The 25,088-nt window shown below is 26.5% G+C and overlaps 1 protein-coding gene across 4 annotated transcripts in view; it reads left to right on the top strand.

Moving 5' to 3' along the window:
* Positions 1 to 25,088, top strand: part of LOC100214706 (NFX1-type zinc finger-containing protein 1) — a 75,126-nt gene that overhangs the window by 28,524 nt on the left and 21,514 nt on the right. For all 4 annotated transcript variants that reach the window (XM_065790495.1, XM_065790493.1, XM_065790496.1 and 1 more), the window contains exons 6-7: positions 4,731 to 4,799; positions 6,383 to 6,819. In XM_065790495.1, coding sequence (XP_065646567.1) covers positions 4,731 to 4,799; positions 6,383 to 6,819 — 506 coding nt within the window. The remainder of the gene's footprint in view (positions 1 to 4,730; positions 4,800 to 6,382; positions 6,820 to 25,088) is intronic.

Below are 25,088 nucleotides of genomic sequence, written 5' to 3'. Positions count from 1 at the left end.
TGATCATGGTAAATGTATCTCAGATCAAAATCAAAATTTACTTATGAATCAGAAAGATATTGAAAATAGTAATCAAACAAAGAAAAATCTTATTGCCACTGAACAATCTAAAAATCCAGCAGTTATTGTTTATCTTCATTGTTTGAAAATTTGAGTGCTTGTTTTTATAGTTTAAGAGTTCTGTTTTTTATTATTTTTCAAGTTTTTTTTCATTTTTTTTTTTCACACATAACAATATTAATCTGGTTTTAAGATGATTTTTGATAACTATTTTAGGGATTGCCCATAAATTATGTAACACAAACTTTCACAATAAACAAAACAAAAAAGTTTTCCCTCCCAGAATTCTAATTTAAATAATAAAGAATTAAGTTTAATGAAAATTGTCGCGTAAAAGAGCTTATTATCTCCTACTTCTTCTTTTTAAATATATTTTGTGTTGCGTAATTTAAGGACGATCTGCTAGCTTATCTTTAATTCTATGGTGCTTTTTTTTATTTTTTATATTGTTATTATTTTGTTTTATTTATAGTTTCTATTAATTTCAAATAGGTTTGGTCTTAAGTTCTTTTCTTTAGTTGTATTATTGCTTATGTTATGTCAGTTTTATTTAAAGCTGGTTGTTTGTTTTAGGTTAAGTTTTCCAGTTAATTTTTAAGTTAATATGTATTGGTATTTTTCATATATAAACCAAACAGACTTCAAAAAAATTTCGAAGTTTTTTTCGGCAAAAGATCCCTTACCCTTAAAAGATCCCTATAGGCTTTAAATCATTTGTTGTCTATAAATTTAAATGTGAAGACTGTAAATCCTGTTATATTGGTGAAACTACTTGCCATAATAATTGAACCATGTAAAAATGACACTTTTAATCTAGTTCCTTTTAACATTACTGGTTCTTTTATCGTTTTTTTAACATTTGTTACATTTTTTAATTGCGTTTTTATTGTATTATTTATCATAAGGTCAATTGTATAACAAAAATTAAAAAAATGACAAAAATTAAAAAAGTTGTCTTACATACAATAAAAAAATAAGAGCATGCAGGGATAGATACAATAAAAGAATAAGACTTTTCTGAATGACGAGTCAATCGAGAATAAGTTTTAGTTGATGTCCATGATGACAAAAGGCCCAAGCTTAGCAAATAGAGTGGATCCAACTATGTTTACAATGTGTTATTGGACCTTGTCTAGAAGAAAAAGAGCATCTTTAGAAGAATCAGCCCAAATATGACAACAGTATCCCATACAAGAACAAATAAGAAATTTGTAGAGTTAGAGAATGAAATCAAGAGTAAGAAAATGGCTAGCACGATTAAGAGAAGCAATCTTAGAAGTTGCTGATTTAGCAATCCATTGTATTTATAGTTTCCATGAAAGGTTAGTAATAAGCAATAATTCAAGAAAACATAAAGTAGAGGACCCAGTGAGATGTTGTGTCAGTTGGAGGTGTATCAGTTACTGTATTAGCTTACCTATAATTTACTATATATGTATGTTTGTATTTTGTCTAAACCACTGTTGTGGTGTTCACTCACCCATAAATTGGTATTTATTTCTGTTATGTCTGATACTCTGGCGCGTAGTTCACTCACTTGTAAGTAACTATATTTATGTTTGTGTTCTGATACAGTGTAAGTCCAATTACCAACTACCAACTCCAACCTTAAAACTTATGCTGACCTTAATTTCTAGTGTTCTGTTATATGTATTTTTCTTGATGCATTTCTAAAATATCATGTATATCAAAGTTTTGTATTGGTGCTTACAGGAAGTAACTTCTCTTAACAACTTATAAATCCCCTGCCTTTGGGGCTCTTGGTTGAGTAAAGGCTATAGATGGTGTCTCAATAAAAATACTTATCTTGGGCAGATGTTAACTGCATCCAGCTACTCTCTAGTAGAAGGCCTCATAGTCAAAGACTTTAGGGGTAGGCAGAATAATTCTGTTGACCAGCCTTGAATCCCTTCTTCATCTATTAGGCTGACATTGATGTAAACCTGTATTATATTGATAATAAATGCTGGATCTAATTGACTCTACTCATAGATTTTTGCATGTGCCTCCTTGATATTGGCCTTGCAACTCTTCCTGTTATCCCCTAATGAGGGTACAGCTCTAAAACTAAACTTAATGGTTCTGAGGCCAGCTGGTAGTAAGGTTTGAGAGCTACCACAGAGTTCTCAAACTCTGTGGTAGCTCTCAGAGAGGCTGATTTCATCAACAGCTGTAAAATACTAGAGTATAAACAGTGCCATGTTGCACATGGATGTGTTTCCCTGGTAATGCTTTTGGTGTGCATTGTCAAGGCCACATAAGGAGCCTTAAGTTACAACTTTGGGTTAATTAGTAGGACTAAGACAACTGCACAGGACTCAGATAACTGCATAGTTCATTGCTTAGAGTATCATGCTCTCTCTATGAATAGTTCAAGTTATTGTTAATTTAAACCATGTCCAAAGTAACCCAAAATTTTAAACATAAAAAACCATCTCCACCACCTAACTGTTCCTATATATTATATACTATTATTATATATGTTTCACCACACTTTCACAAATAATCTTGGTCTTCGAAGTAACTTACCATCAATTAAATCTTATCTTTTGCAAAGTTCATTAGTTTTGTTTACTCTTTGTAAGACTAATTTAAATTTGGCTGTTTCTTCTTCAGATCTCAGTATTGATGGATACTATCCTTTGATTCGCAAATTTCTATTATTTCATCTTAATTCAAATAACTTACTGTCAGACAATTAATATGGTTTTTGATTTTCTAGTTCTACGGCTGACTTGCTAACTGCTGATCTGAAAGATTTTATCGTGCATTAGATGGAGGCTGTGAGGCAAGGGCTATTGTTCTTGACATATCTAAAGCTTTCAACAAAGTTTGGCATGCTGGTCTTCTCCATAAGCTTGTTTCATATAGTGTAACTGGGAAAGTTTTTGAGATTACCAAATCATTTCTTTCTAAACACTTTATTAAAGTCATCTTGAAAGACCAACACTCTTCATTGATTCCCGTAACTTCTGGGGTAAGTCAAGGTTCTACCCTTGACCCTGTGTTGTTTCTTATCTACATTAATGATCTTCCTGACAATCTTACACATAAAGCTCTATATGCTGACAACTTAACTTTATACTCCTGTCTTGACAAAAATTCTTCTCCTTTTTATTGCTACGAACAGGCAGCTGATTTTGAATCTAATTTCACTTTTGTAAAAGATTGAGGCTTGAAGTGGATTATGAACTTTAACTCCAACAAAACTCAGTTATTTACTGCAAACAACTATCACAATACTGTTGACATATGTTAATATGAATCCTATATTAATGAATGGCTATCTTCTCACTGGGTCATCCTAATGTCTTCTTGGTATATCCTTCACTACTGACCTCTCATGGAAACTGTATATAAAATTAATTGTAAAATTAGCATTTGCTAAGGTTGCTTCCACATTTTGTGCTCGCCAATATCTTACTCCTGATTCTATTTTCTACTATACAAATCTGTTATTTGTCCCTGTATGGAATACTATTGTCATATTTGGCTGATTCTTCTATTGATGGTCTTTCTCTTTTTGTTTTATTTTAAGGTCACAAAAGACATTGTAAACAAAGGTGGGTCTGCTTTATCTGCCAAGCTTGATGATCTCTCTCATTATTGTTAAGTTGCATCTCTTTCTCCTTTCTACAAATCATGATCGCTGTTCAAAGGAGCTATCATCTATAATTCCATCAACCAAAACTACATTCTCAATTTTATTACCAAATAATAACGACGTCATTGTGTTGCTAAACATAATGAATTTTGTCAATGTTTTAAAAATTTTTTTGTTTTTATAACATTTTAATTATCTTTTGAGTGTACTGTGTGAATACATTACGTAACTTCTTTTACTAAAATATTTTTCGCTTTTTAGTTAGTATTTTAGTGTATATTTAATGTTTATACTTTAGAAAAATCACAAACTAATATACCATATCAGCAAGTTTGACTTAATGGGAATTTCTTTTAGTCAAACATTCGTAAATAACTTGAACCATAGATGTTCAGGGTCAGGGTTTAGCTGTTTTAGTAGTTTAGCAGGGTTTAGTTTAATTTATGTTGCATTTTATTAGAAATACAACTCTTGTCTGCTTAAGAGCAATCTATATATATATTTTTAATATATATTTTTTACAAAATAGATCAAATTATAATTGAATTAAAAAATTTAATTTTTTTTATTTAAGCTGACATACTGAAATTCTGTCAAATTGAAATTTTTTTTATTTAAACAATTTAATTATAATTTGATTATAATTTAAATTCTTAAATTTTCTTAAACTTAGTTGACATTATGTCATAAGCAATTACATTATTAGCAATAACATAATGTCACAAGATTTTAAATACAAATGCAATAAAAATTAGTTTTAGCTGTATTATTAAATATTTGATCAATTAATAATTCACATAACCAACAAATTTTGCTCAGCAAACTTATTGCTAGTGTTACAAGCTGCAACTGCATTAAGAAAACAACATGCTTTTTAAATAACCAATGTCTCTCAAAAAAATGTAGTATATAAAGCCACTATAACATTAGCATAATCCCAGTCTTAGAAAAAAATTAAAAGTGAGAAGCATCTACCTCCTGCTTAGTGTTCCAGTAAACCTAGATGGAATGTTGTTATGAGCCACAGGCTAACAAACACTTGTTAGTCTTACTATGTTTTGTTTAGATATTCAGCTCACTGAAGTCATGCAAAAGTCAAGCAGAAGATCAAGAAGCAGAAAAAAATCTAAGCAGAGTATCAAATATTTTTTATTGTTTTTAAATTAAAAATAAATTGCAACTGTATAAATATTTAAATATATAGTAATAAGGTGTAGTAGCTTTATTGTATGTGGTTTAGTAGGTTATTTAGTGTTTTATTGTATGTGATGTAGTAGGTTATTTAGTGTTTTATTGTATGTGATGTAGTAGGTTATTTAGTGTTTTATTGTATATGATGTAGTAGGTTATTTAGTGTTTTATTGTATGTGATGTAGTAGGTTATTTAGTGTTTTATTGTATGTGATGTTGTAGGTTATTTAGTGTTTTATTGTATGTGATTTAGTAGGTTATTTAGTGTTTTATTGTATGTGATGTAGTAGGTTATTTAGTGTTTTATTGTATGTGATGTAGTAGGTTATTTAGTGTTTTATTGTATGTGATGTAGTAGGTTATTTAGTGTTTTATTGTATGTGATGTAGTAGGTTATTTAGTGTTTTATTGTATGTAATGTAGTAGGTTATTTAGTGTTTTATTGTATGTGATGTAGTAGGTTATTTAGTGTTTTATTGTATGTGATGTAGTAGGTTATTTAGTGTTTTATTGTATGTGATGTAGTAGGTTATTTAGTGTTTTATTGTATGTGATGTAGTAGGTTATTTAGTGTTTTATTGTATGTGATGTAGTAGGTTATTTAGTGTTTTATTGTATGTGATGTAGTAGGTTATTTAGTGTTTTATTGTATGTGATGTAGTAGGTTATTTAGTGTTTTATTGTATGTGATGTAGTAGGTTATTTAGTGTTTTATTGTATGTGATGTAGTAGGTTATTTAGTGTTTTATTGTATGTGATGTAGTAGGTTATTTAGTATTTTATTGTATGTGATGTAGTAGGTTATTTAGTGTTTTATTGTATGTGATGTAGTAGGTTATTTAGTGTTTTATTGTATGTGATGTAGTAGGTTATTTAGTGTTTTATTGTATGTGATGTAGTAGGTTATTTAGTGTTTTATTGTATGTAATGTAGTAGGTTATTTAGTGTTTTATTGTATGTGATGTAGTAGGTTATTTAGTGATTTATTTGTCACTATTATTGTTTTTATTTTGCCACACTTTCTATAAATTTCTTGTAGCATGACTAGATTATTTATTATTTTTTAAGTTAACACCTTTACATGGTATTAACTGAAAAGAAGTTTAATTTTTAACTGAAAAGAAATTTATTTTTTAACTGAAAAGAAAATTTAATTTTTAACTGAAAAGAAAATTTTTATGTAAAAAGAATTAAAATAGATTTTGATTTCATGTTTTAATGTTATATAAAATATTTAGTAGAACATTTTTGTAAGTTTTTCAAGCGATACATACAATGAAATTTTTCCCAACATAAACATTGGAAAGTTTTATCAATTTAAATAAATGTTATTCTTCTTCTTAATATTCATAAACAAGTGTAAAAAGTTTTGTTTTAGATCCAGAAGTAGAACACAATAAAATAAAAAATAAAATGTATAAAAATACAAAAAATTGCAATATACATATAAATAGATATAAATATAAATATATGTAAATATTTTTTTTTTGAAAGTTTGTTTAAACAGCCAAAATTGTTTTGTTTTAGATCCGGAATTAGATCACAGTAAAATGAGGTCAAAACTTTCAAATTATTACAAATTGAGTTTAAAAAATTTTAATGAGTTTGTAGATGATATTCTTTTGGTTAAAGAAGAACTTAAGAAATATATTGATGCAGAAAATATTCCTCATGATAATATGTACCTTCTGTTTTTGTTATTTGAGAAGTCAATCACTAATCAATCACTATTTGAAATGACTGTAGAATATTTAAAAATAATTTTAGACAAGAAATATTTTCATCATTACTTACTGATATGGTCATCAAAAATGGATGTATCAAAATGTAAAATGGTAGCAAGTGCTTACTTGAATATTGTAACATTGTGTTTGTATCATAAAATAAAGTTTTTAACACATACATGTTTAAATGGACTGCAGAAGTTTGTGGACTTTTTGGATGATAAAAATCTCAGTAAACGTGTAAGTTAATAAATTAATAATAATGTGGTATATATAGTATATTAAAATTACTGTATATATATATGCAGGGTGTTAGCCAGCCTGATGGCGCCGTGTATAACGTGGTTTCCTAATTGGTTTAAAATTCCCAAAGGTTTTTAAGATTTTGGTAAAAAAAAAATTTAATCAGTCTCAGATTTAAATTGTTGCGCTAGACTAGTAAAAAACGCAATTTGTACGCGTGACAAGGAAATTAATTAAGTTAATCAATTAAGAATTAAGATCGATTTTTTAATGTGAAAAAAAAAGTGTCGTCATTAACAAGCAAGATCATTCATTCAAAAGTTGAAAAAAAAATGTTTTTAATTTTTAATTGATGTCAGTTATTCTCCAGTTAAAATTTTTCAATGCGTTTAATAAATTATTTTATTAATTTATTTTTGTTATTCAAAAACTATTTATTTACATTCTTGCTTTTTATCTTAAGTTAGGAAAGTTACAAATAAAATTTGCATATTAATAAATATTATAATATAAAATAAGTTAATAACGTTTTTATATTAAAAAATTTATTAATAATTTCGGTAAAATTAGTAAAGTAAACCGAAAATAACAACAACAAAAAATCAAAAATAAAACTTGCAATGAAGCGTATTGTATATGTTATATTTGCGTAAAACATAAAAGAAGATAATTAAATAATATTATTAATTATTAAACAATGTTTACAATAATTAATTTTTTTTTAATTTACAAATTCAAAATTTACATAGATATTTAATGTATATTTGGAAATTGAAAAAAATTGATCTGCCCCTTAAATGTCTTTGTTACTTACTCGGTGCAGTAATGGCAATTTTAAAATACTATGGCGTCTGTATGATATTTTGTTGACTACTACATATTTCCGTTAAATGATCAGGTCTGTGAATCATGAAAAGACGGAAAAAAAAAATGATAAATTTTGCAGTATCATAAAATATAAATGTTTGAAGCAAAAAAACCCAGACCGTAGATTTTTTTTTTTTTTTTTAATTTTTTTAAAATCCTAATTCGCTTGTCCAAATTCGTATAAGATTTTAAATAAATACGATTTTTAGGTAAAATGAACATCATAGATTAAAAACTTTTAACGTTTATTGGCGCTTTTTCTTGATTGCAAGTTCTTTTTTGGTCAGAATTCTTGTATTTTTTGTAAAAATTGATAGAAATATTGTATTTTGACAACTATATAAAGCTAATAGGTCAGAAACGATTAGAACTAGGATCTATAGTAAATTAAGGCACTTTTTCAACTATTTTAACTGTTTTTAACTAAAGTCTGATTTTAACTAAAGTCTGTCAGGGTAAAAACTGATTTTAACTAAAGTCATGTTAACGCCGATGAGCGAAAGTGATCTAAAGGCTCCATAATGGTATTTTTTGTATTCACAATTAGGGGTAGTAAAAAGGATCAGAAAATTATATAAAAAAGAGAAAAGTTTCTTCTAATATTAAAAAAACTTGAAGCGAAAAAAAATATAACATCTAAAGCTTTTGTTCGGACATAATACGCTTATAAAATCATGCCAATTTCAAATAAATAAATTCGAATAATTTGTAAATCGCCTTAATTACACCGAGTATTTAAAAAAAAGTAGCATTATATTTGATGGAAATTAGCAAGCCAACAAATTTTCAATAAAAGGTTATTAAAATTTCGGAAATTTTAATTTAACTTTCATTTAAAAGCTATCGATTTCAATAAGTTTTTTATTATTTGAATTTATCTAATGATAAAAATTGTAATATAAAATATGACGAACAATAATACCTATGTAAGAAAGTTAAAAAAAATTTTAACTATTTTAAAATTTTTAGTTTTAAAATACTAAGTATTTTAAATCTGAAATATTCGAAATCTTTCCATATAATTAGGGTTGTCAAACGTCTGGATTTTACAAAAATTACAATTTTACGGATTTTACAAACTTGTAATAATTTTTTTTAGTGTTTTCCTTCGTAAAAGCCGTAAAATTCTGGCATTCTTAAGTATAATGTATAGTTTTTTTATCGACTGTCATTAAAAAGTTGTTTTAGCAAGTTAAAAAGTTACAAGAGGATCTTGGAAATCATCAAAAATGTTTTGTTAAAAATTAAATACTATTTAGCATTTTTTTTACATTTATAACTTAAAAATGAAAATAAAAATAAAAGAAGACAATATATGTAACTAATCGTTTAAACCTTTTAAAACTGTATTTAAAAGCGATTTACGCAATTAAAATAGATCAAAGTTTCAATAAATAAATTTATTTATTCATTCATTAAAACTGCAAACAATTGTCTTTTGTTCTAGTTTTCTCTCAACAATATTAAACAAAGGAGAGAAACAATTTAAAAATGAAAACTGACGAAAACTGCTCAAAATGAAACAAGTTGAATAATTATAATTAAACATTTATAAAATATAAAAATATTCCTGAAAAATAAAAAAGAAAAATATTCCTATGATTAACCCAGCAAAAATAGAAATTTTTTATTGAAACATGATTGTATTTAAAAAATTATATCTACTTTTTTAAATGTCAGAATGTAATGACCTTTTTTTTTTTTTTAGCCGCACCTAAATTCCCAATTTCGCTAAAACGCTGTATGAATTTTTTTTCTGGCTAACACCCTGATATATATATATATATCAGGGTGTATATATATATATATATATATATATATCAGGGTGTATATATATATATATCAGGGTGTATATATATATATATCAGGGTGTATATATATATATATATATATATATGTATGTATATATATATATGTATATATATATATATATATTGTGTGTATGTATATATAGAGTATCTATATATATATGTATATATATATATATAAATATATCTATCCATGTCTATATATATATATATATATATATATATATATATATATATATATATATATATACATATATATATATATATATATATATATATATATATAAATATATATATATATATATATATATATATATATATACATATATATATTATATATTAGTAGAAAATCACTTGACAAAAATTTTTTCCATTTAACACTGTGTTTCATTAACAAAGATTCATCAGAAATGGATGATCAAATTAATAAAACTTCAATTTATACCAAAATTAAATTACTGTAAATTTTCACACATTTGTGGAATTTGCTGACACTATTATAAAAAGAATTCTTTAGAAATGATTATTTATGCTATTTTTTTAAATATTTTTTTAAAAAGGGTAGTTAATGTAAATATTATTTGAACTCATTTATTTTTATAGTTTTTTAGGAGAAACTTATTTTCGTGCCTACATTTAGAAATTAATTCCGATCTTTTGTTTAATAAGCATTCTTGATTTGCATGTGTAATTATTTCAAATTTTTCTTGTAGGCATAGTATGCATTTTTTGGAAATATTGTTATATGCAGGCGCTGTTTTAAGGATAGACCAATTCAGTATAAAATCATCAATATTTTTTTCTTTTAATTCCCATATATATTTTGACAGCATGGTGTCTTTTGAATACTTTTTATTCTTGAAAGATTGCTTATGATTGCCAAAACGTTTTTTCCATTCACCCTCTGTTATGCCAATATATTGTTTATCAGGTACATTCTTAGAGGAAACAACACATTTATATACCACATTTTTTGATAAACAACTTCCACTTATTGGACAATTGATTTTTTGTTTACAATTACAATTTCCTGTAGTTTTTTCATTTAGGATTTCTTTTTTGTTTAACAAAGCCTTATTGTGGCCTTTTATAATTCTTTCGATATTTTTTGTGCAACTGTAGCTAACTTTAATTGTATTTCGATTAAAAATTTTATGTAATTTATTAGATCGTGGGAAATGCTTATCGACCAATTTTAAAAACACTTTTCCTATGTTAGTAGAAACATTTTTGCTATATGGGGAGTTGAACCAAATTATATTTCTAGTTCTATTTCGTTTTTTTGTATTCTTTTTTTCAGGGTCAAATTTTAGTTCAAAATTTTCAAAACCATTTTTTTTAGGGCATCTTCAAATATTCATTTAGAGGAATTGAATACATTTTCATTTGAGGAGTTTTGGTTTAGTCTGTTATTAATTGAAATCGGGATTTGTTTTAGAACTTGGGGTGGATGGTTAGAGTTAATGTTAATATATAATAGTTCATCGTTTGGTTTTTTGAAAGGCTTATATGAATTTTCAGAGAGGTCAAATGTGACATCAAGAAAATTCACAATTTTTAAATTTATGTTTATTTCGATTTGAAAGATTTACAGTAGTTAAGACATTTGCAACTTCCTGTAATTTAATTTTTGGTACAAATTGAAGTTTTATTAATTTGATCATCCATTTCTGATGAATCTTTGTTGATGAAACACAGTGTTAAATGGAAAAAATTTTTGTTAAGTGATTTTCTACTAATATATAATTGCTCTGTTCTTTTAAGAACATTGAGCACTATTGTGTAGAATACTTTTTAAAGTTGTTTAAGTATATATACATATATATATATATATATATATAATATATATATATATATATATATATATATATATATATATATAGATATATATACATATATATATACATATATATATAAATATATATATATATATATATAAATATATATATATATAAATATATATAAATATATATATATATATATATATATATATATATATATATATATTGGGTGTTCAAAAATTCGTTCATGGAAAAATTTTCACTAACAAATAGGCAATTTTTTGCGGACTATAATAAAGAAATGAAAAACTGTTTATAGTTGTTTTTTTTTAATTATTTTTTTTACCTTGCGCTGGCCTCATAAAATTAAAAAAAAACTGTTATTTATATAAATTGCAAAATATACCCGAAAAAAAAAAAAAAAAATTAGATACTGTTTTAACAAATGAATGTTTATGTTATTTAAAAGACATATTCCAAAAATTATCATTGTAGGTTCCTTTTCATGCTTTGCGCCAGACCTGTAACCATTGTTTAGCACTTTTTACCAGTTGCAACCAATCAATTAATGAAATCCAGGTTTTTCTGGCGGTGGGTCTACTAATGAAAATAAAACTCTGATTTTTTTTATGTATGTTTAAATAGTTTATAGAAACAAAATAATCAGCAGTGTATTTTGATTAACCGCCTTTAAAAAAAAAATAGGGGGGGGGGAGCACCACCCCAGTCAATCTTTTTAAATAATAAACTAGCAATAGTAAAAATGTATTAAATAAAAATTACAAAAATCAACCAAAAAATAATTAACTAGCTGTGATTAGCAGCCTCATGGTCACCAAGCAGTTGTTCTACAGCATTAACATCAGGAAATAAATCAGTGCTGCTATCTGATTCAGTGTCCATTTCACAGAAGCTGAATAGATTTACATCTTCTATGAAAGAAAACTCTTTCAAAAGTTGAGCTGGTGTTTTCTGCTCAGCTTATTTGCAGTAGGCAGCTTTGGTCTTGGAGGAAAGCCTATAGATCAAAAGCAATATAGATCCAGATCTATATGCTTTTGCACAGATACTTAATGAAGAAGTATTTTCAGGTAATAAGTACCTTTGGCCATGAATCTGGCATGGTGCATAGCACCAGGTTTCTTAAATTTGCAGATATAGCTTGGGTCCAGGTACATAAGACATAATTCTGCCAGTCTTTCTTTATAATTCTGCCAGTCTTTCTTGCCTTTCTTACCAGTCTAAAATTTTATTATGTTTTTATTGAATGTTTCCTAAATCTAGGTACTATAACGCAATGAAAAAAATGCTACTAAAAATGATTATTTAGAGTTTTAATAAATGTCTGCTTATAATAATTTTAAACTAAGCTCTGAGTTTTTAAAAGCTTTGGTTTTTACTATCTACACAAGTTGGTTCTTTGCTTCAATGGCTTGAGCTTCTAGCCAAGTTCCACAAACAAACTTTCATTCAAAACTATACAGCTGGCAACTTTTAGTATTAATGGAATGCCATTGTTTATGAAGCAATTTAAAAAAAGATTTTCAGGACCAACAGTGGCCTTGCAACCAATAGTTTTTTCGAAATGATTGATATGGACCCCTTCTACGTGGTGACAGCAGGCCAACATCAGTAAGGGCTTGCCAAAGTCAGATCATAGCATACAAATACATAGTGTTCTTTCATTTTATACTTAACACAATTAAATCATGATCAATATTTCTATAGCCTTACATTATTGCTATAGTACTTTAAAAATTCAAACAACAAAGTTAGTAATAAGATTTTAAAAATATATTTTTATTTTTATTCACCTGTATATAGTTCTATGCAGCTTGCCAGTATTGAAGCTGGTAGAATCAAAGCAGATTGAGTGTACATTGTCGACTATGTCTATCTCCTTCAAATGGTCACTGATTGCATTAAACTGGTTTAGGCCAGTGCCAGAGTCAACGCCTGGTGCACCTAGCAGACAATTTTTGCCATCAAAACTTACAAGTACACAAATTCTCTCCTTCGCTTTGTCACAGTGCTCAGGGATTAAATCCTTTAATATTTTGCCATCAAAATGTAATTCAAGCTTGCCATCCTCGTGGTTGATGTGATACTGCAATAATTTTTTTAACTTTTCAAAATCTTCATCAAATATCTTATTTTTCATTCTATATACACTTGAATATGAAATAGGCAGCTTATCTGGATTACCTCCTCCTATAATAACCAACTTTGTTAGAGTAGCGGTAATTTTATTGGCAGGTATGTTGGCTCCCAGAGCTGTTGGTTGAAATTTGAATAATTTTAAATTTGAGTTTTCTCAAAAACCGCTTAATCAATTGTAATGATTTTTTTTATAATGATGCTTACATAATTACATAATTAGTTACATAGTTACATAATTGTTTTTTTTTGTGAGTAGGTGTTGGGTGGGTTTTTGTGAGTGGGTGTAGTTTTGTTTACTTTTCATTTTACAAAATTTTATATAGTGTGATTTCAAAAGCATGTGAATAAAGTTCCAAAATCAACTGTTGGAATTGTTATAAAACGTTATAAGAAAAAGAAAATAGTAAAAGAAAATCAGGAAGTGTTGAAAAATCTAGATTTATTTCCAAAAAGAAGGTAAAATCAATAGTTGGCTTAATTCATTAAAATCCAACTCATGCAATAAATATTGAAAGAGATTATAAGTAAAAAATAACAAAAAGGATGAAATGATGAAGGAATCAAGTAAATTAGACAAGCTAAAAATTTGCTTAAATTAATTACAAAACAAAATTAATGCATTTTAAAAGATAATGAAACTTTCTTTAAAAAAGATCACTTGATGCTTTCAGGTAATCAATACTATTATTATTTAAAAAGTTATAAAGCTGACAAATTTAAGTACATACAAGTTGAAAAATTCTTCTTTGACATCAGATCTATATGTGACTGAATTATTGAAAAAACGGCTACTTCCTCTAATTAAAAAGCACAAACAACCAGCCTTATTTTAGCCAGATTTGCAAATGATCCATTATTGTAAAAAAGTAATGCAGTGGTTTAAGAAAAATAGAATCAATTTTATTCTAAAGGATGCTAATCCACCAAACTTTTAAAACTAAATTACTTGCATGTCATAAAGTTAAGGCTCAACTTATTTTTGTTAAAATAAAAACCAATTATATAAGCATCATTAAAAAAAATCATTACAATTGATTATGTTGTTTTTGAGAAAACTCAATTTATAATTGTTTTAACCAATAATAAAAGTTTTTACCAATCATAGTGATAGTAATAATGAAGCTAAACTTTGTGAACAATTGCTTTTTTTTTTTTAAAATAAGCAGTAGCCAATAGACACTAGATAAGTGTCTCCAGTCTTGATTTATTGTCTGGTATTGGTGCGATGCCATACAGTATTGGTATCAAAATCACGCAATACTGGTATTGAAAGTATCATTATTGTTGGTATCGTTTGGTATCATTGCAATACCTTACAGTATCAATAACAAGATCACTCAATACTGTTATTGAAAGCATCGGTTATGTTGGGATTGTTTGGTCTCGGTGCAATACCTTACAGTATCGATATTGAGATCATGCAATACTAGTTTCAAAAGTTATTGCTTATGTTGGTATTGTTTTGTACCAATAGTATCATTTGATATTGCAACTTGGGTCATCATGAGAACTTGCATTTTATTTTTATAAACAATTAGTAATTTGAAATAGTAAATTTGTATAATAAATGAGATGTATATAACTGACTCATTTATTATAATAGAAATTCTCAAAGATGGTTGTACGACATTATGTTTATCATTTAATTTCTCATCTGGTATATTTGTTATAATTTAAATAGTTGTGTGGTATCACTTCTGTATTTTAATTTCTTATCTGTTATCTTTATTACAATTTTTTCTATCGTGATTAAAAGGAAAGAAAAGACTATTGAATTTGTATTCTATTCAGGCAAAACTTTTCTGTGCGGAATTATTATACAAGGAAATCGTTATGCAATAATTAAAGAGAGTTTTTCATATAATTCTCTGAAGGGAATTGCTTCTGAAGTAATCGTTAACGATTATTCTAAACAAGTATTAGAAATGATTGTTCAAAGGGAATTAATTTCATAACAGTCATTACTGGGAATTGATTTTGTAACAGTTATTTAAATTTAACTAATTGTGTGATATCGCATCCATATTTTAATTTCTCATCTGGTATCGTTGCTTTAATTAAATCTCTTGTGGTATCATAATTCCTGCCTGGTCTTTGGTTCTGTGTGAACACAGAACCAAAGACCAGACAGGAATTACGACTTACAACTAAACTTTAGTTTTAAACAGTTAAACATAAGTATACTTTAGTTATTAAAGAAAACTAATCTTCACTCATTATGCCTTTTACAACATCTTTAACCTAGGGTTATTTTAAGAAAAGTATAAGTAAGCACTACTTAATAAGTATTGTTTATACTTAATCTCAAAAGGTATTTCTCGGCAATGTCTGGAAATAATCCTGAGATTGATTACCGGTAGAATTTTTTTTATATATAATAACTTAACTCTAACATAGTAGTTTGTGTGGCCAGGCAGATAAAGTTATAGCCAATTAGTCCAGAGATCTAGGTTCAAGTCTTTCCGAAGGATTTAATTTTTTAAAATTAAAAATGCAGTTTATTTTTTTACGTTTTTACGTTATAACTATTATTGTTTATAAAGATTTAAAAAAATCTAATTTATTTGGTAGAGTAATAATTCATAAATTGACTGATTTTTAGGGAGAACAATCAAAGCATAGTGTGCTAAATTGACCGCCAGGTTGTATGTCTGCCCAATTTACGCCTATCAATGGGTCTTTTTTTGGTAATAATATTTCTGAAGTTATTTAACTCATTTGACATTGTTAAGATTTTAAAATTTAGAGTAAATGCCCCCAAAATTATTAAAGTATTAATAGAAGAAAATCCTAAAATGCCAGCAAAAGTACAGCAAAGGAAAAAACAACAAATGGATGATAGCCAAAGTGTTGTAGATTGTTAAAAAACAATAACTAAATCTCTAAAAAGAAACTGTTAATAAAAAATTTATTAAGTCACATTTTAATTTTATTTTTGTTTTATTGAGAATCTCGATTCGAGATCATGTGATACTATACGATTCTTTTTATTGTTGGTATCATTTGGTATCAAAGCGATACTGATAGTATTGACATTGGTACATAAACGATACCACACAATACGAGACCATCCTTCTCGGTATCAAGTGGTATCGAACCGATACTGATAGTATCGACATTAGTATATAAGCAATACCACACGATACGAGATCATTCTTCTAAATAAAATGTCTCTTGTCCAAGTTGAAATACTGTTGTATAAAAATTCCTCTTCATTGACAGCAACAAGCTCATCATGTTTAATTCATCATAAACAGCTTTAGAAATCAAACATCAGTTTTGTTTTCTAAATTTATTTATTATTTATTATTTATCTATTATTTATTTTCTAAATTAGCATTAAAAGAACTCATCGCTAAAATAATGTTTACTTTAAAAAACTTTATTTGGTTTGTTTAGATTTTAATATTTACACCCACCACAATACATTGGGTGTTTGACATTTTTTGTTAAAATTCTATTAAATAAAAACATCAAAATGAATGTTTTATTTAATTTCTAAATAAAATAATTTATGCATATGTGGTCAAAAACAACCATAAAAAGTATAATTTTTTCTTTTAAAAAAAGTGAAATAAATTAATGTTTACAAGCTGTAAGGACCTGGATAACAAGTCATGTTAAGTCCATGTCTATATTTATTCATTATATGGTCACTTTCAATAACTTTAAGTAAACAGTAGAAAATAATTGATTCAAAAATCTTAGCAATGAAATATTATTTTTTACCTACTTTCAAGAGAAAAAATCTTTTAATTATAAAATGTTTTTATAACTATTTGTATAAGTATATATTTATATATTTTATTAAGTATATATTATATATATTTATTGATAAAATAAATATTATACGTTTACAAATTAAAAAAGTATAACAATTGTCAATTTTGTTCACCTAGGTCTTTATAAATATGTCATCCAATCAATCTATAAAAAAGTAATTCAAAAAAGCAGTGACCAAAAATATGGGTCATGGTAGGTCTTTTCCAAACCTACTATTTATATACTTGTTATTTAGAGTCTATTTTGATTTTAGTAAATGGTAAAAAAGATTAATACTACAGCTTTGCTTTAATGAATAAAAATTATATATATAAATAATAACATACACAATAAATAATATATATAAATATATATAATATATGTATAGCATAATTAACTTACTCTTAGATGCTTAATAACATGGGAGGGGGATGTTTATTAGTTTTTGGAAATTTTTCTGACCCACCCCAAGCTTAATAAAATCCCCTTTTTTTTCTCCTCGGTTTATTAATTTTTACTTGTTAATAACTAAAATACAACATCACAAAGCTAAAAAAAAAATGATTAAAAAATATATATCAGTCGCTGATAAAAATAAAAACTTTCAGTGAAATCAGGCTTTTAAAATTAATTGTAATCTTTAAAAATTGTCAACATTTTAAAAAATTTATAAATCTCTATTTGACAAAAAAATAATAATTTTAAGGTTTTTGATTTAATTTTCACCATATTATAAAACTTATTCTATAAGTTAGACTTATACTATATACATATTAAATCCTATTGAAATTATGATGAAACAGCTGTTAAAAGAAGTCTTCTCGTAAAAGACGTACATATAACATTTTTGTTTTGACATTTGGCCATGGCACTTTACGTATTTTAATAATTTATGTGCTTTAAAAGTTCGCTGAAAAAACCAAACTAAGCTGAAAAGAAAATTAAAAATAAACAAACCATAAACTGAAAAGAGAAACAAAATCTTAATGAATAATAAATAAATAAAAGAAAATCAGTAAAAATAAAAGCTCAAGTTAATAATTTTTTTAAATTAAAAACCTCTCAATTAATCTAATAATTTAATTTAAAATCATCTCAATTAACAGTCTAAAGTTTTTAAAATTTTAAAAAGTTTTTTCACATAATATTTTATATATTTTTATTTTGTGTATTTAAAGCACAACTTGATTGGGTATTAAATGCGTGTTCAAATCTTTTTTGCTGGTTGTTTTTTTATGTTTTATTAGCAGTAGAAATTAGTAAAAATAAAAGTTTCAAATTTTTAAAGTTAAGTTTTGATGTAGATAAGCTTGGTTTTAATAATTTTAAATCTTCTATCTTTTCTAAATTTTTTGAAGTGAAACACTTTTAAATTAAAAAACAATTTTAATTTTACACTTTTATTTTTCTATTTTATCTTTTATTTGTTTTATCATTGGTAAAAATTTTGTTTTTTTTTTCAAATAATAGTTTTTTATTTTTGTAATTTTCTCTTCAATTTAGTTTGGTTTTTTCCTCACATTTTTAAAATACATAAATTTTCTTAAAAATTGCAAAGAGTTTTTAATAAAACTTTTGTTTGGACTAAAAATGTTTAATAGGGTCATTTCATGCCAATTGGACCAAGATCTAACACAGACCCCCTCAAATTTTGATGAAACTTAGTGGGTTTGTTAATACCAATGAGAAAAGCAATTCCTGAAAATTTCAGCATAAAATCTTTTGTGGTTCATGAGATAGGATCATTTGAAATTTCTGATTTTTCCAAAAATAAAAACTTCAGTAGCAAAAACATAATTTGTTCATACTTTGAAGCTCTATATTTTAAAAACAAATTTTCAGAAAACCTTCTAGTATTTTTTATTGTATACATTGAATTCTTGAATGTCACATTTTTTCCATAATGGTTACCTAAAAAAACGGAAAAATTGTTTGCAAGTATAAAAAGTTGATTTTTGATGAGTCAATATACAAAACCTGCAGTTTAAGAAGTGAAAAGAAATATTTTTTTAGTTTCTATATATAGTAGGCTTCCACCCTTCCTCATTAATTTAGTCTATTATTATATTATTTAGTTTATTTATTTCATAGTTTGAAATATCTGGTAATGCTAAAAGTTTTGCATTTTGGCGGTACTCACAAACACATACTTAATGGAGACCTGAAGCACCTCTAATAGGAATAAACCACTTTGGTCTAAGTTTTTTAGCGTTTATTAACTTGGTATAAGTTGTAATCTAAATTTGAAAATGATAATCAAATAAGTCAAATTAATGAGGAAGGGTGGAATCGTGAATTTATTTAAAAAATATTATAAAATTTATAGTCATGATATTAAATATCAGGTAAATTAGACTAGAAGTTTTTCATTTCAGTTTTACTTAATAGGCTACTAATAAGTTTTATATGAAAACATTAAAAACTAAATTTCAGTTTTTATATTTGTATGTTTAGTAGTGTGTTTGGGCATAAAGGCATTTCATATATCAGACATAAAACCAGATGCATCATGTAAGGAGAAGTGTTCAATTACAATTTCTTTTTAAGTTCTGGGAAAAAATGTGAATGTTAAAAAGTAAATGGATAGGGGAGGGGGCAGGAAAGAGCTAGGGCTATTTAAAAATTGAGTTTAATTCAGGCTTAACTAAAGACTTATTTCTAGTACTGATTATGAATTACTTTTAAATTCATACATACTTTGTATTACAATATATAATACAAACAAAAGTACAACAATAACTTTATTTTTTATTGTTTTTAATGCATTTTGGGCAATCTTCATTGTTCTGATTTTGTAACTTCCCTATGAGTACCCACTATTTTTTTTCTGAAATCACTGTAATAAAGTCTACTAAATTAGAAGAAAAAAAAATCTTATTAAAATCAGTGTTGATCCTAGGTTATCGGTGGTTTGAAGTGGAGGCACATTTTCCTAAGCTTTTGCTGCAGCCATTTTAGAGGTCTATAATTTTTTACGGAATTGTATCTTATCAGTAAATTTCTAAAAATTTAGAAGCCTACTATATATAGAAACTAAAAGAATATTTCTTTTCACTTCTTAAACTGCAGGTTTTGTATATTGACTCATCAAAAATCAACTTTTTATACTTGCAAACAATTTTTTCGTTTTTTTAGGTAACCATTATGGAAAAAATGTGACATTCAAGAATTCAATGTATACAATAAAAAATACTAGAAGGTTTTCTGAAAATTTGTTTTTAAAATATAGAGCTTCAAAGTATGAACAAATTATGTTTTTGCTACTGAAGTTTTTATTTTTGGAAAAATCAGAAATTTCAAATGAGATTATCTCATGAACCACAAAAGATTTTATGCTGAAATTTTCAGGAATTGCTTTTCTCATTGGTATTAACAAACCCACTAAGTTTCATCAAAATCTGAGAGGGTCTGTGTTGAAATCCTAAAATTTTTGTCCATTTGGCATGGAATGACCCAATATTTAAAATTGAACTAAGTTTATTTATGTAATAATACAAGGGGAAAAAAAAAAATTATATATAAAAAAAGGTGCTGGAACGCCATTCCATTCTAAGAGAAAATGTATATATATATATATATAAGTAAATATATATATATATAAATATATATGGTGATTTTTTTTTATATTATTACATATATATATATATATATATATATATATATATATATATATATATATATATATATATATATATATATATATATATATATATATATATATATATATATATATATATATAAATATATCCTGCTTAGACTCTTCTACAGCATGTCCAGACAACATACCTGTTATAGTCTTGCAGAAGTGTTCTCCGGAGCTGTTGTCTATACTTTCAAAACTATTTAACAAGTGCTTATCAGAGTCTTGTTTTCCAGCATGCCGGAAAGCACCATCTGTTATCCCTATTTTTGAACATTCTGGAGAACAATCTGACTCGTCTAACTACAGTCCCATTAGTCTTCTTCCTATCATAACAAGTTTTTTGAATCTTTATTAACAAATACTTAATCTTGAATCTTGAATCTAATAACTTACTTTCTGATCATCAATATGGATTTCGATCTCCTCGTTCTACAGCTGATTTACTAACAGTAATAACTGATAGGTTTTATCAGGCATTAGATAAAGGTGGAGAGATTAAAGCCATCGCTCTTGACATTTCTAAAGCTTTTGATAAAGTTTGGCATACTGGTCTTTTTCAAAAGTTCTCATGGTGTATCAGGTAACATCTTTAAGTTTATTGAATTTTTTTTTTCCAATTGTAGTATAAAAGTTGCCCTCGATGGACAGCACTCTCCTATACATCCTGTAACTTAAGGGGTTCCTCAAAGTTATATTCTTGGCCCTATACTCTTTTTAATTTACATTAACTATCCTCCAGATATTCTAATATCTAAGGTGGCAACGTTCGCTGATGATACCACCATTTATTCTTGTCTTGATAAGAAGCCAACACTCTCTGGTTTCTTGAAGGGGGCATTTGAGCTTTAAAAGGATCTCACTTCTGCTACAGCATTGGGCTCACAGTGAATGGTGAACTTTAATTCAGATATAACCCAAATTTCTACAGCTAATTGTTGATGCAATAGTTTAGATCTTCCTATATTAATGAATGGTAATGTACTTGAGGAGTCATATACCCTTCATCTTCTAGGATTAACTCTTACTTTTGATCTTTCTTGTTAATCATAAATTAAATCTATTGCAAGATTACCATCTGCTAAGGTTGCATCTCTTTATAGTGCTCTCTATAAATCTCAAATCCATCATTGGGGTGAATCTTCAAATGATGCCCTTTCTTTTTTAGACAAAGTGCAAAATCATATTGTAAATATAATTGGATCTGCTCTTGCAGCGAACATCCTACTATTATCACATATTTGCAATATTGCTTCTCTTTTCTCTTTTCTACAAATACTATAATTGGCAATGCTCTAAAAAGGTAGCGTCTCTTCTGCCATCTACTAAAATTCATTCTCGTGTTACTCGTCATTCAATTAAATCTCTTTTTTTTTCTGTGACTATTCCTAAGTGCTCTAAAAACTCTTATTCGTCTAGTTTTTTTTCCTTAAACATTAGTTCTTTGGAATTCGCTTCCTTGATCTTGCTTTCCTGATTCATATAATTTGCAATCTTTTAAGTCATCTGTCAATTGATATCTTGATCTCTAGACTTCAGAGGTGTATACTGGATTTTTAGATGTTTGAGTTTTGATACTTACAGGCATTGTGCAAACTTCAAACTTTTGTATGTTCATGCTTATGTCAAATGAGAATGATTTGCAAAGAATTGCAGTGATTTGAGCTTGGGAACAAAAAAACCCTAATTTTTAGGCTCACCCAGCCTTTAATGTTAGAGCAATGATTATATAAAATATTTTCTCTACTATTTTTATCTAAATTTATATTCATCAACAAATTTCAAACAGTGATCAAAAAAGTTGAAAATCATTAGTGTCTAATGTACCATACTGTAACTTACTCTGTGTTACACTAATTAGGATTGAGCTGTCCGGTTAAAATAAAGCAATAACACTTTTAGTGCAACAAAGATTGAATGCGGGATCCCACTTTTTGGGATTGCACAGCACAGATTGAGTGTGGAATCCTTTGCAAAAGTCATAAGATTCTAGAATTTCTATTAAGATGTACCAAAACAGCATATTACTATACATTCCCAAATCAGTGTAATATTTTGAATAACTTTTTGCCAACATAAGATTAAAACTGACAAATTTCATAAACTTACAATGCTACTCCCTAATATTATTACAAATATACCTTGGAAACAAAGGAACCACTAATTCTGCACAAAGTTATTTACCACTCAAATGATCATTCTTAATGATGGTTACCTGAGCAACCTTGGCAATTTATGTGAGGAAAGCCTAGAAGTACACAACAAAGATATTCCAAACTATTTGAAGCTTTATCTCACATAAGACAACACATCCAGAACAATTTGCAGATGTGATGAGTTGTCTCTAAGAGAAATTTGATCCTGGTGTAACAGAATTATTTATTTGCATTGTCCAAAGTTCTCAGCACAAAAGCACATCTCATATGCTATATTTTTATATATGCGGTGTCCTTTAGGTGTAACTTTTTTAGAGACATTTTTTTGAAACGCGTTTTTGTTCTATGTTTTTGAAATGCATTTTTGTTCTATGTTTTTGAAATGCATTTTTGTTCTATATTTTTGAAACGCGTTTTTGTTCTATGTTTTTGAAACACGTTTTTGTTCTATGTTTTTGAAACACGTTTTTGTTCTATGTTTTTGAAACACGTTTTTGTTCTATGTTTTTGAAACACGTTTTTGTTCTATGTTTTTGAAACGCGTTTTTGTTCTGTTTTTGAAACACGTTTTTGTTCTGTGACTTTAATGAGAGTAGTTGGTAGTTTTTAAAAATTTATTTAAACAAATTGAAAGTTTAACATTTTTTTTTAAATTTAGTTTTGATGTTATTTAATATTTATGAGTCCTCGGATATTTAATATCATGAATTGGTATGCAAAAAACTGTTTTTCAAAATTTGTTCCTGTTAACTTTTTTTTAATTATACAATTGCAAGATTAATGAAAAGACTTTTAAAAGCCTTTTTTTTTAAAATCAATTGCAAGAATAATGATCACTAACGATTTTCAAAAAAGTTGAAAATCGTTAGTGATCATTAGTAATCATTAAAGCAGAAGTACCTTTATTAGACTATAAAAATAAAATGTGCAAAATTTATTTTTTTGATTCTATCCTATTTTAATTCAATTTTTTTACATATAATTCTTTATGAAACATAAACTATAGTGAGTTCTAATAAATTAATTTTTAAAACGAGTTGTTGATGAAATGTAAATAATTTATATTTTAACTTTTGTAATGTTTAGACATGCTTGGGTCCTGTAAAAATGGGTAGTTAAACATAAACTTAACTAGATGAACTTATGTAAATAAGACATTATAAAAAGGTTTTAAATGTTGAAACTTATTTGCATTTAGATAAAAATTTCAGTTGTTTTTGTTTTTAAGTAACAAAAAAAAAAATTCATCTTTTTAACTTGAAACTTACGCTTGAAAACTTAACCTTTCTTTGACACATTTCAATTCTACAAAAAATGGCGTCTTTAAAGCATTTTGAATTTTCAAACTTATTTTTCAAATAAAATAGCTAATAGTTAATTTAAGATTTTTTTATTTTTAAGTTAACTCTTATTTTCTTATTAACTACCTACTCCATCTTGAAGCAACTTAATACCAAAAATTGCTGGTACCTAATGGTACATCAATGTTTTTCATACATTTACTTTGTTTTTACCATGAAAGCTCAATCCTAATTTGGAACTTGTATTGATTTACAAATGAGTTAGTTTAGTTTTATTTAGAACACATTATTCAATTTTTTTTTGAATTATCAAAAAAAAATTGAATAATGTGTTCATAAAAAGTGTGTAGAATTGCAAATGAAGAAAATATACAACTTGTTGTAGATGATGTTCTTTGTTTTTTTAAATCCAAAGTCTACAATCAATACCAATACAGTAGTTTTAAAAAACATTAATCCATTATTTTTTTTAAATTGTCAATTTTTGAGCTTATTTATTATGAAATACTTGAAAGGTTAGTACAACTGTCACTTTGTGTACAAATGTGTATAAGAAATCAAATTTTACCAATCCCACACAGGATCCCACAGGAATTAAAAAATTAAAGCGTGTACACAAAATAAGTGTGAAAGTAGAAAAATAGCTAAAAAAAGGTACTCATTGATTTTTATTGGAAACTAAATATTGATTTTAATAAATTGATATAAGAAAATAAAATAATTCAAAGAAACTAATTTATTTCTGTGGGTATCTAAAAAAATTTCAAACTTTTGTTTTGGTGGTACACATA

This window comes from Hydra vulgaris, chromosome 02, assembly GCF_038396675.1.
Source record: "Hydra vulgaris chromosome 02, alternate assembly HydraT2T_AEP".
Classification (NCBI taxonomy): domain Eukaryota; kingdom Metazoa; phylum Cnidaria; class Hydrozoa; order Anthoathecata; family Hydridae; genus Hydra; species Hydra vulgaris.
The sequence above is the reverse complement of the archived record's forward strand: the minus strand, read 5'-3'. Positions and strand labels throughout refer to the sequence as shown.